Source organism: Zootoca vivipara, chromosome 6 (genome assembly GCF_965207765.1).
Source record: "Zootoca vivipara chromosome 6, rZooViv2.hap1.1, whole genome shotgun sequence".
Classification (NCBI taxonomy): Eukaryota; Metazoa; Chordata; class Lepidosauria; order Squamata; family Lacertidae; genus Zootoca; species Zootoca vivipara.
The window spans coordinates 22,653,159-22,666,613 of NC_142589.1; the positions used below are offsets into that span (position 1 = coordinate 22,653,159).

Consider the following 13,455-nt stretch of genomic DNA (forward strand, 5'->3'; position numbering starts at 1 on the left):
ACACTGAACTATTCATTTCATGTGTACAATGGACAAATGCAAAAATTGGGGCAAAGGAGGCAAAAACACAGAGCAGCAAGTGGCAGACCATAACTGAATTCAGTATTAGAAACAAGAGCTCCATGTCATTTTTTAAAAAAATCAATACAGCTCAAGCAGAAAAAAAATTCCCCATGACAAAATAAGAAAGTGGCTACATATTCAGGTAAGGCATCGTTCCTAAGTGTCTTGGGTGTAGTACACTAAGCCAAAACTTAGGAATTACTAACTGAACTCAGTGGGGCTCAAAAATTGAAAAATCAGACTGGACAGCAGTCCACGTTCTGTGAAGCAATCATCTAAACTCCATGGTACAAAAGTCTTAAAAGTCTAAAAGGTAAGTGAGGGAAGGAAGAGAAGGCCAACCAATAAAAGTCCATAAAGGATTCTGAATTAATTACACTCTATAAAGTCTTGGTGGTTTTATAGCCTCATTCACATTCCTTGCATTTCATCCTCCCAAAGGAGGCAACATAGACAATTAAAATTTGAAACATACAACAGCAAACAAATCATGCCTCCCTCCCTTCCTCTACATACACATACCCCTCTCTTTCTTTTACCAGTTCTTAAATATTTGGTGATCCAATAGATTTGGAACTGTAGGCCTTTAACTATCAAAGCTTTGGTGCAAAGAACTTATTACTGTTTGGAATGTACATCCCCCACCAAAGGGTCCCATAAAACAGACCTTCCATTTGGGTTCAAAATACTTCATTTAACATACTGTATTTATATTCCACCTCTCCATCCTACGAAGAGCCAAGGACACAAGAACAAATCCCTAAGAGTATTATACTGGCCACTGTGACTGCAGATATTTACACATTTTTATAATATCATCATTTATTAATTTATATACCACTTATATGCCAAAATGACTTCTAACTGGTTTACAAATATAAAACAAATGCACAGAACATGCAGTCTTGTTCTACCTACAGCCTATTCCAACTATACAAAAGCAACATGCTTGCACTACTTGGCTGTTCTTCCCAACACTGACGAACAGCTGTGACAGGTCAAGTCTTTTCCTGCCCCTGTAATTTCAACACACTCAAGATTAGGTCACAAAAAGGTACCAGGTAATCGTTATGTTTTAGAACAGTAGTTCTCAAACTTTTTTCTCCACTTAAAAATTGCTGATTGTATTGGAGGACTACTTAAATGATTTTTCTGCCTATTGCAGCAATTGGAATGCACTGCGCTGGATTATTTCCAAGTGTATTTTACTGCTTCTTTTATTTCTTATGTTGTATTTTATTGTATACCTTCCGTAGAATACATATTGTAATACAATCATATACACAATAGAATTAAAAGCAGCAATAAAAATACAATTAAAGCTCAGTACAATTATTTAATACGGGCATACTGTGAACCACCAGAATGAGGTTTGCAGGGAACCTCTGTTTTAGAACTAAACAATCTGCCACACATGATCAGGCGGTGGGCAGGAAGCCACTGCATGGGCAGGTATACTCCCTACAAATTCAACAGCCAGGATATGAATGCAAACAGTGAAAAGTATTTAATGATGTTGCTGCTCTTTGGCAGAATCACTAGATTATGCCTCTAAGCAATTTTAGAGTTGAGGGAAGTATTTTTGAGAGAGGAAATAAAGATGTCATTGGAGACATACTGCAGCATGATTATCCAATTCAAGACATTTTTCCTGAAGCTTGGGAAAGTAATATTTTGGACTGAACATCTTGTCATTTATTTACCTTGCACACAGTTCTTCTGGATCACAAACAAGCTGATTACTCCCACCAAGTTCTCACTACATAATAATGTGGTGACAGAACTCCTCAATGCAATTACTCTCATGCAGCTAACTGCTACTACCTATTCAAACTATGCTACTTCTCTGTTCACTTTCATCTCCCAGCTGACTTAGGTGGATATGTACGAGGTGCGGAGCGAGGTGGGGAGCGGGGCGGGAGAGAGAGAGAGAACACAGCAGCACTGAGGCCATACATCACCAAACACTACAGGCCACAAATATCTGAATAGGCCACCTCCTTTCCCATATAGACCATCTCGAGAGTGTGGGCCCTCTTGGGTAGTCGTACCACCCACAAATGTTTGAGGGGTGGTGGCCCAAGAGAGAACATCCCCTGTGGCATCCCCTAAGTTGTAGAATTCCCTCCCCACAGAGGTGCAACTTGCACCTTCAGTATATAGTTTTTATTGTATGCTGAAAATTCACCTCTTTGCCCCAGACTTCGACATATATATCTCACCAAATTCTTTTGATATTAAGCTGTTTTAACTGCTTTTAATGTTGCATTGCCATAACCAACCCTGAGACCTCAGGGAGAAGGGTGTGTACGAAATCCAGATGATGATGATGATGAACATTCTCAACATTCTCAAGCTGCTATGTCTTAAGTTCCATTCAGTTTATGCATGAGAAAGCAGAGTGAAGAAGAAATGCATAAAATGAACTGCACAGGTTTGAAGCCAGGCTCAAGTCGCCAAGTAAGATCAAATACATCTAAGAATATTATTTAACAAGAAGGTTTAGTGGAAAGGGGGGAGGGAGGGAGAAATTCTGAAAGCAGCAGTAGTAGTGCTAAAAATAGCCATCTGGGTGACAGACTGCAAGCTCAACATGTGCTTGAAAACTGAACAAAGCAGCAATACACGCCAGGGCAGTTTCCAGCTCAACGCAGCCTAGCTGGCCTTTTTTGTACAAGCCCTGGAGCGGCTGCATTTGTACCATTTAGGTTTGCTTCTAGGCAGGAGCTTCCTGCAGCCAATCAGAAGCCGCACTTTGGTTTCTGAACGTTTTAGAAGTTGAATGACTCCGTTCAACTTTCAAGGTATGACTGTATTAAAAAATACATATTCCAAATTACAACTTTTACACTGTAAGGTAGTAGACGCCCTACCAAGAAACTCTGCCAATGCTTCCCCAAGCTGGTGCCCATAGATGTTTTGGACTACAACTCCCTGGCCTCAGGCAGCATGACTTCTTCATAACCAAGATATAAACAGCAGCAGTAGTCAATTTCAAGAAAAGAGCAGGAAGAAGATAACTACACATAGCATGAAAAGACAGTTGAAAAGAAGATGTGAGGGGGAGAAGCCCAGGGACAACACCCTCATTCCCCACTTGCTTTCCCTCCAGCAAATCAACCTTCTGCTTCCAGGAAGTCACCAAACAACACACAAGATCAACTACAATATTATGTATCTTCCGTAACTGGTATTCAGAAGTCCATTGCTTCCAATCCTGGAGACTCCATTCAACAGAGAGAATAACCAGTGAAGCAGAGCAGGAAAATGGCCTTTTCTATTTCCACATAATTTTTCCCCAGTTCTAAAAATGCATAGTTTCTTAATGATTAATCTAATGAGTAGATAGAATGCCACTGCATTTGGGCAATTTCAACATTTTAATTACTTTCTCAGATGACTTTACCTGGAAAATATTCAATATGTGGGTCTTTGGGCAGACTGAAACTAGTTTATTAATAGGTTTAAATGCCTTGTTATTTTCTTCTTAAATGATACAAGGGAAGTGAATGCTGTTGAATAGTCGTGTCTTTACAAGAATGGCAATAAAAATAATTTCCAGGGAAAGCTTTGTATTTGTTTAAACACTGAAACCACATTAAGGCTGCAAACCCATACATACTTAGCTTGGACTAAGTCCCAAGAATTCAGTGAGGCTTCTGTCCAAGTACACTTGTCTAGGATTGCACCATAATTGTGCTTCAAATGTTTTTCCTAATCAAATATTTCACTTCAAATGTATTTAGCTATAGGAAACTTTAGATTATTATAGAACAGATAAAATTTAGATTGCACATCTACCGGTATATTTAGTAAACAAAACTTTAAAAAGCAATGAAGATGGGAAACCAGGTGCCAATTAATTCAAGGTATTTGACGCATTTTTGGTAGATTATATGATTCAAAATTTCACTCTGAAGAACCATTAAGACCATCTTTCTCATCTCCCAGTATTTCTCTAACCCCATGCCTTTTTCTACTATGATGTCCATGGCCATCACCACATCTTGTGGCTCACACAACTGAATTTCATACCATTATTATGCCTTCCTGTGTGTGTGTGAACCGCTTTTCTTGTGACTGTTTTGAATCTCCTGCCATTGAGTTATTAGGTAACCCAAAGCTCTAGTATTACAAGTTAGGACAAAAATATATCTGCACTTTCTCTACATTTTACATAGTTTTAAAAACCACTATTCCCCTTTAGTCATTTTTCTTCTAAACTAAAAAGCTGCAGATATTTTGCCCACAGTAAAGGTGCTTGAAACCTTTTGATTGCACTGGTTGCCTTTTGAAAAAAGCGGAAAGAGCAGCTATCATTTTTGAGATGAAGCAACCAAAACAGTAACCCATATTCCAAATGCAGTTGCACTAGGCCAAATACGGTAGTATCGGTCTCAGGAGAGAATAGCCTAACAGACCTATACCCTCTTATTTTCATTCCCATTTGATTCCTGATAATCACTAGCAAAGAACTTGTCCTTTCCACCCCCACCCCACACACTTGCAGTTATTTCAAAATGATATATTGGAATAAATCAATGGGTCGCAGAAATTCTCCAGTTCTTTTCCCTACAGTGACCTTTTGGAACCAAGAAGCTTCCTTGCATCTTTGTCGGGGCCTGGAGCCAAAAGACAAAACCTGACTGGACTATCAACTACAGTATTTCCCGGTTTCCTAGGTATCAAAATGCAAAGTGAAAGTCACATTCCGTTAAAAAAAACCTGGGGAAAAGTTGCCAATCCAAGTTTCCAATCCTATTTACTGAAACCTTTAATTTTGTAACATTTCTAAATATACTCAAAAATTGATCTGTGTCCACTTCTAGATGAAGCCATCAGTTGAAAGTTAGATGTTACTTAATATTTCTACAAGTGACGAAAATATGTGAATTTAACAGGGGGCACAATTTCATTTTTAAAGTGAACCCTATTCCAGAACAGCCATTTGTTGCTTAAACGCTGAAAGCCCTGCTCCCATTCCAGTCATGTATGAAAACCTCAGGGGCAGCTAAGGCTTCCAGCTGAACTAACAGCAAATTCCACAGCAGAGATCTTTCTGTTGATGATTTGCTGCCCCCAGCCTAGGGTTGGTCAATAAAACCAGAACAGTTCTTCAACAGCAGCCGTCGTCATCGTGCAGTGCATTTTACAAGCAAGAGAATCAAAGTAGATGGCCACAGGAAATGCCCTTCAAACTCCACTCTCCAACATGAGCAAGACCTTTGGACAGAGAGGAGGGTTTTTTAAAGCAACAACAACAACATGATTTTCTTTAAAACCAGATCACAACATGTCTATGTTCTGCAAGAGACATCATCAGAGGCCGTTCCAATCCCCAGCCCTCTGAAGATTAAGTTTTATAACTGCCAGTCCTAAACTATAGGCACAGGCTACATTTTCCCTTAGCTTTAACACTCCACAAAGGTCTTCATTTTTCAAATTAAATGCTCGATTTTACCAAGAAGCAGCTCAGCAAGAAGCTATTTCAAATCTATACAATAGAGAATCCACTTAGCACAGCTATCTGCATTCACCTGTTAACTAATCTGTTCATGGTCCCCTCCAACCCCATTCTATGCCTTGCTATAAATATTCACTTGAATACTTAACACTTCAAAATCCACACACACTTTTTTGACTCCAGAAATATGGCTGGCAGTTTGAGAAATGAGTTTTAAATGCTGAATTATCTGCCCTGGTGGAGACGACTGCTTCTCCCTGCTTGTGTTCTGGTAACATTATCGCCCCCAGGAAGTACATCACCACCCCAAGTGAGCCACCAGGCCATACAGTACAGCACTCCAGACAGAAATACTAAGGGGAGAAAACAATTTAACAACCATACTTGCAAACCATTCTCACAACAGGGGCAAGACTCTTGTACTACAAGAACATCCCTAAAACCCTCCACTGAGAATGACACCCCTTCCCTTGTCATTTATTACCCCTGCTGTGGGTGGCAGAGACCAGTTAAGAGGCAGCCACCCTTCAATACAAATGGATAAACATGACTTCCTTCTTAGCACCAGCGCTTTCCACTTCATCCATGGTGCCTTAGGGCTTACAAAATACAGTGGTGGCTTTAAAAGAGGATTGGACAAAGAGAAGGCAATCAGTGGCCAAGATGGCTGTGCTTTGCTTCCAGGGCTGGAGGCAGCCGTGCTTCTGAGTATCAGTCGCTGGAAGCTACAGGAAGGGGAGTTTGCTCTCCTGCTCAGGTCAGATTCTCAGACCTGAGAATGGTCAGCCTACTTGATTTCACACACAGTTAAGTCCAGAGATTATTAAACATTAAGTTTTATAAGTTAACCGGAACAGCATCTCCAATTATAAACCACTAGTGAAATACTCGTCTTTGTACAATCATTAGAGGAGAGAAATGGCTCCCTTTATACTTTTGACAGAGGTTAAGTATCATGTGATTAAGCAAAGCAAAAAAGAATTTTTGCCATCCCCCCCCCACCAAGAAAGAGGGAGAAAGGCCACCCACAGGCCAGCTCACTAAAATTACAATAAATATTTACTAAGTGGAAAACAAATTAATGCCAGGATTTCTAGAACAGTCTGAGCTACTGTAAAGGACAGTGTAACCCATTTTAAAATTATGTAATAATTTACAGACAAAGTAAACACAAATGAAGGTAAAATGTTCTTTTTGGGTGGGGATCAAGCAGTTTGGAATATGGCAATGTCAGAGAGCTCACAGGAGTTTCATGATGAGCAAGAGTTTTCTGAATATTAATTTAAATGCCAGCATTCACATCTACTATCTACAAGGACCAAGAATGTAGCTGAGGAAGGGCAATACATGAAGAGACATTTCTAAACACCAATGCATGACTATCACATGACAACACTACTATCACATGGCATGGCAAGACTACATGACACCTTCCTGCTTAAACAGGGTGCATGTCAAGGCTTACAGCAGACCTTCTGCAGCAAAGAAACAAGTGACCTTGCAGGTTAATCATCTCAACACACTAACAGCTGTTGCAGTCCCAAAAGAACTAGACTTCCTGAACATTGTACAAGAATGAAGCTTTAAGCACTACTCAAGCAACTTTATGGCTTATAACTACAAGCCCACATGAAATTCATTCACCTCAAGTAATGCCTGTACCAAAACAGGACATCAAGACAACCTTTTACGTAAGGAAAATGCTTATGCGCATCTTAGAAGGCAAAGCCAGCATCTTCCTCTCCATTTCCTCACCTACGCAAGCTCGATTATCCCGAAACTTCCACAGCGCACAGCAAATGGACGTGCAGAAGCCATGAATTTGGGAGCTCAAGTCAGTGATTTTGTGAATGGGGGGGAAAGATGTGGGTCATTGTATAACTACATGTTTAGCTGAATATGTGCAGTTGCAAATGAGGTATTTTAAAGCACAAGAGTTATAAAACTGGTGGAAGAGTTTGAATGGCATCCTTTTACCTATTATGTTAAAAAAACATTCTTCACCTTCTCTATTATTAAGGCAAACACATATTACCATTACATTCTATACTGTTTCAGCAGCATCTCCATAAGGAAAGAGAACATGTGCCATTTCACTCCCTCAGACCTCCAAAGTCCATTCCAGCATGCAGGGCCCCATGTACCCTGCCACAACAGTTTGACTGGGTGCAAGTCCTCCTCTGTGACATTTGATACTACCGTACAACCGACTGAAAACCCATTGACTACATCTAGAGATTTCAAGTTGCTTTCCAGCCCTGCTAGCAATGTACAAATAAAGGCGATGTTGCATGTTTCTGACAAAGTTATGCAAATGAATGAAAACCTTGAACAAAAGAAAACAATTCACATATGGTTTATTTTTTTGCTGTTTGGAACCTGCTTTTTAATCTCAAGAGTAAACATCCCCTACTTGTCATATCCATATGGTTAAGGTTTGGGCACAGCTTCCCACCTCACCTCATGCCACCTTAGTACTTTTGAAGTTCTAAATGCAATATGCAAAACAACAACTTTGATTGCAACCGATGCCTTGGCAAGTGTACACAGGTATGACTACAGAAGCACAGAAAAGAACATTTAACCATCCAGCATTACACAGCCTATATAAAGACAGGACGTGTTTAACCCTTTAAAACCTTTACTTGCAAAACACAGAGTTAGCATTCATATATATTAGCCCAATGTGTATATTTAAAACATTCTTAAAGGGATCAGCCAATACACTACAAATTTCTTTGACAGTACATCACTACCCCCTTGTGGCTATGCAATAAAAGCCTCGTGTTCCGATTTTCAAAACCGTATTCTGTTCATGCAACTTCACCAAAAAGTTACAGGCTTTACCTCTTCCCCTCACAAGTCATATTTTTTTTTACCTATTAAGCTCCAATTAATTCCAAGACCAAGGTGACATCTCAATAAGACTTTTGTACATTACACAAAAGGTTCAAACACTTGTGGAGAATTCATTAACAAAATCAATTTGATTTTAATATAAAATTTATTTCTTTAAAATGCTGTAAACAACAAACAATTTGATCCCTCATTTTATGCCTGGCTAGAGTCCTTGATTACTACTGCCACCATTTCAAATACTACACCTCTCCCATTGTGCAGTAATGTTTAAAGCATGAACATGCACCATACCAACTTTATTTTAGTTCCGCTAAAAGTTTTAGCTCTCGATCAAAAAGAAGTTGAATGCTAATTTGTAATACATAAAATGAGCCACCTGAGAATGAGTCGGAGCAACTCAGATACCATATCCCAAGCACAGGTGTGTTGTTGTTTTTCATTCTCATTTTTAGACTACTTTGAATATTAGGCCTTTGACACCAGTATCTCACCTGCACCAACATACCCCAAAGCAAACCCTAAACCCATTGACTCAAAACAAGGGAAACTCCTCTGCTTACTGGACATTCCAAATATTTTGTGGGACCGAAATAATTTAGCCCACACCAAGAAAATGGCATGCACATGGATTATTGCCTAAATATTTAACAGACAGACACACAAGGACATATGCAAGGAAGATATGTGTTGAGCAATTCCTTCTGATGGAGACATGTAGACACAAGTTATGCACATTTATATATTTGAAGCATTAGAACAGATTGATTGATTTGCAAAGTACATACATCACACATATATGATTGCAAAGTACATACATAACACATGTAAACAGCCCTGGGATCTTCAGCTGAAGCCCAGTATACAAATTTAATAAACAACAACAGGGAGGGAGGGAGGGAGGGAGGGAGGGAGGGAGGGAGGGAGGTCGTGCCACTAAGGCAAAATACTGCACTGCTGGAAAAGAATTTGAATGTAACATGTGGTTAATTCCACCACTTTCTACTAGCTCTGAGTGATCTTTTGAAAGAACCTGCTTATTAATTAGCTCATGACAGGGGCACAAGACATAGGAGTCTCCCAGTTCTGCCTGGTCTCTTAAACTGAATAGGCACACACAAAAGTGGGGGGTGTTTGATAACATCACACATTGGGTATGTTTATTGAGTGGGCATATTATTATGAATGGCAATTCCCACATCTCAAACTGCCTTACACTGAGCCACAGCCCACTGGTCCATCTAGCTCAATATGATCTACACCATTTCCAACTGACAAGAGCTCTCCAAGGTCTCCAACAGACAGAGGTTTCCCCCAAACCTTCTTACTTAAGATTATTTAATCAGAGGTGCCTGCTGCAAAGCATGTGCTTTACTAATGCGCTAGTACTACTCCGTAGTAGATGGTAACCAATCCCCATTTTGAAAAGTTACCCAGAATGCCTAGCCCCTTTCCCTAAGAAACACTGGTACAGTTGGATGCATGTGCCCCAGCTTTAACTTTGCATGGACTACTGTGGTTGTCTGTCCTATAATGAACACACACTGGCAGGATCAGTCCTTCCCATAAGGCAAGACACACAAAAAAGCCGTAGCTCAGTGCTTTGCATGTGAAAGGTCCCATGTTTAATCTCTAGCATCTCCAGGCATGGAGAGCCCCTGCCAGTCAGTGTAGACAAGTGAGTTCAATGGATCATGTGTCTGATTCAATAGAAGGCAGTTTCCAATGTTCCTAAATGGATAGCACCAACACACCTGCCTACAGGTGAGGGAGGCATATTAAGATTCTTATGGCTCAGCATCAATTAGGCCATATTGCACCTGTGACTGAAGTATATACAGGAGGAAAAAAATGGTGCCAAGAGGTGAAAGTAAATTGAAAGCAGTCAATCAACCCCATTAAAAACATGTCCCCTCTCAGATGTCTCACAGCGTGACGCAGAAGAGGTAGTAAACCAAGGGTTGAATAGCCAGCCCATACCCCACTAGGCTCACATGTCTAGCCATAACACAGAGAGAGGAAGCAACAAGGGGAAGCATCATAAGGAAACAAGCGGATATGGGTCAATTACAAACCTAAGCATAAAGTTGGGTAAATGCCATCAAATTTATTTACTTCTCTATATGGAGAGGGGGAGAGGAATGTCCATCCACATAGGTGTGCCTGTGCTACCCAGAGATGGCCCATGGAGCACACATTTAAATCACACATATTCATTCTTCTGTACAAACGGCTGCGTCTCTACTTGTGCATGCCAAATACCTACGTGCATGACACTGCTGTAGCCTCCACTTGCACCTCTAAGCAGCAATACCGTACCTTCTCCTTGAACAGCAGCAATAGATGGACTATTTGGAGCAATATGGTAATGCCTCAGCTGCCATGAGAGGCAAGGCCCTGTCCTCCACTTAATTTATCCAGTTTCCCACCCACACCCACCAACAGAAAGGATGGTCTGGCCTCCAGCTTACCTTTTAAGGCATGCCCTTGGCTGCCCAGAACATTGCCTCTTTCTCTGGTCCACAACATTGATGTTTTTTTCTCGCGCATATTAATCATGCATGTACCAGAGCACTTTTCTCTGCCCATGCTAGCTACCAAGGATCAACAGGGTCATATTTTTTAATGTTCCAAGGCCTTGCCCTTGTCAGTGACAACAGCAAACTGGATCCCCACATAAAAAGGCTGGATGCATATATTTCCCCTGCCCCTTACTCCACCACATCTTACACAGCCCAGCATGAGAGCTGGCACAATTATGCCTCTCTTTCCCTACATTTGGAGAAGTCAGACATCCCTTCCCTCCAATTGCACAAATAGCAACGTCTGCTGTGACCTCACTATGGCTCAAACCTTACCCTGCCTTCAGTAAGCAGGCCTGTCCCACCAACACCATACAGCAGAGTGTCTGTGTCCTTGTCTGCAATCAGGCACAGATCTCCCAAACTGACAAGTAAATACCCACTTTCATCTGCATTTGCCATTGGCAAATTACTGTGGGTCAGCAATATCCCAACACGAAAAGGCACCAATCCCATGTCCTGCTTAAATATACGAAAGGAAGTCAGGGCAATCACAACCTTCCAGTGCCAGAGACTGGAGAGAAAAGTGCCAGTGCTCTTTCCCCAGTACGCAAAGAGTGACTTTCACAGACCTTTCCACTGACAAGGAGAACAGGTGGCTCTGTCGCTCCTTTGCCTGGCAAACCCTGGCAGGTGAACCATGTGTTCAAAGGCAGGGCTTGTCCGCTTGCAATCCTCACACAGAGAAAGATGCTGCTTATGCCTTTAGTGTGCACAGGGGTGTATGAGCATGTCACAGCTGCCAGACAGCCACTCTCTTAGCACACAGGACCTTAACCCACCCGACCCTCCCCACTTGCACGTCATCACAGTGCACTGACAGAACTGGCCGGCCAGCCCAAATCGCGGGACATGCCAACTCCAACACGCTCCACGGAGCAGGCAGACGTCACCTCTAGGGGTTTCTTTTCTTTCTTTTAGGTATTCAGCATCTAAAGGCAAATCTTTCTGATTTCTGCCTTAAAGTGCTTCTTCCTACCCCACCCCCCAGCCTAACAAACAAGAGGCACAGATGTATGTATGTATATATGCTTTGTGTTCCCACGCCGAACTCTTCTCTTTTTGCGCCCCTCCAGCTTTCTCCTTGCAGCTCAAGGCGGACACCCACTCCATCACCATCACCCCAGGGACAAACCCCCGTTCGCCTAGGGAAGACCCCCGATTCTCTATCTTCCCACCCCACCCCCGCCTCACTTGTCATGCAAGGCAATGAGAGGCGGAATCCTATTCCGGAGGGTCGCCAGGAGCAGAGGCGGGGGAGAGGTTTGCGCGCGCGCGCGCGCGCCCCCTCTCTCCTCGCCCCCCCTCCCATTGGCCGGCCATTCCCCGCCCCCAGGCTGCCCCCTCCGCCGACCCCTCCCCTCAGCAGCGGCAAGAGCTCCTCGAAACTTTCGGGCCGGGAGACCGACCCGAGACGCCGAGCCGAGACAGGGCTGGTTTGGAAGAAATTTGGAGGAAGCGCGCGCGAGGCGGCGGGAGCGGAATTCGAGGGAGGGGGCTCCCCCCCCCTACGCGCGCGCGTTCCCGCCTGCGCGCCACCGCCGCGTGTCCCCTCAGCCCTCCCGGCCACCCGCCCGCCGTCCCCTCCATCAGTCAGTGAAGCCAGCCGGGTCGGTCCTGCCGGCGCTTCGGTTCCGTCCCTCCCATCCCTCACAGCTCACCTTCCGGCTTGTTTTCGGCGGCCATTTCCCCTCCGCGCGCCACATCCTCCTCCGCCGCCTCCTCCTCGCGACCGGGATCCAGGCAGGCGCGCGCGCCGCTGCCGTTGCCGCCACCGCCTGCTGCCCCCGCCCCTTCCTCCTGCCGACCTATTTCCGGTTCCGCTCCCTCTCTCTCAGGCCCCCCCACCTCTTTCCCCTGCTGCCGCCACTGTTGTTACCCCCCTGCCGTCCACCTCCAGCCCCTGCCGCCGTTGTTGCCTGCCTGCCTGTGTCCCCTCGCCGCCGCCGCCGCCTCCGATACCGGGCCAGCCAACCGACCCCCCGAGCCGCCGCCTCACAGGCAGTGCGACACTCCCATTGGGCCTTTCGCGGACTGATGCCTGTCTCCACCAACCCTCGCTGAGCAGAGGCGAGCCGGAAGGGAGGATGGGCCTGACTGGCACCGGCACCGGCCTATGGGCGACTAAGTCGGCGAGTGGGTGGGAGAAGAGGAGGGAAGCGCATCAGAGGCGCTAGTGCGGCCATGATGAAAGGAGCGGGGAGAGGCAGAGGGACTCTCTAGAGTGGGGAGAGTAGCCAATAGGACTCTAGAAAGGTGCGGAGGGGGTTGATGGCAGGTGGTTCAGCCAATAGCCGTGCCAAATGAGGACGTTAGGAAAGATGCACCGGGGAAAAACCGTGACGCAAATGCGAGGCAGCGAATAGGGCGAGGAAGCGCGACGCCGGAGGGAGGGAGGGAGCAGCGTCCCAAAGGGAGCAGAGAGGGAGAATGAAGGCGGGGGCTGGAATCCGATGCGCGCTCCTATTGGACAGCTGGCATTGACAGGCA

At 44.0% G+C, this 13,455-nt stretch overlaps 1 protein-coding gene across 2 annotated transcripts in view; it reads right to left on the reverse strand.

The window, feature by feature from the left end:
• The window catches only part of CAMTA1 (calmodulin binding transcription activator 1), a 671,800-nt gene extending 659,048 nt beyond the window's left edge, over positions 1-12,752 (reverse strand). For both annotated transcript variants that reach the window (XM_060276129.2, XM_088671772.1), the window contains exon 1: positions 12,627-12,752. In XM_060276129.2, coding sequence (XP_060132112.2) covers positions 12,627-12,651 — 25 coding nt within the window. In that variant the 5' untranslated portion in view covers positions 12,652-12,752. The remainder of the gene's footprint in view (positions 1-12,626) is intronic.
• Between the last annotated feature and the right edge of the window lie 703 nt (positions 12,753-13,455).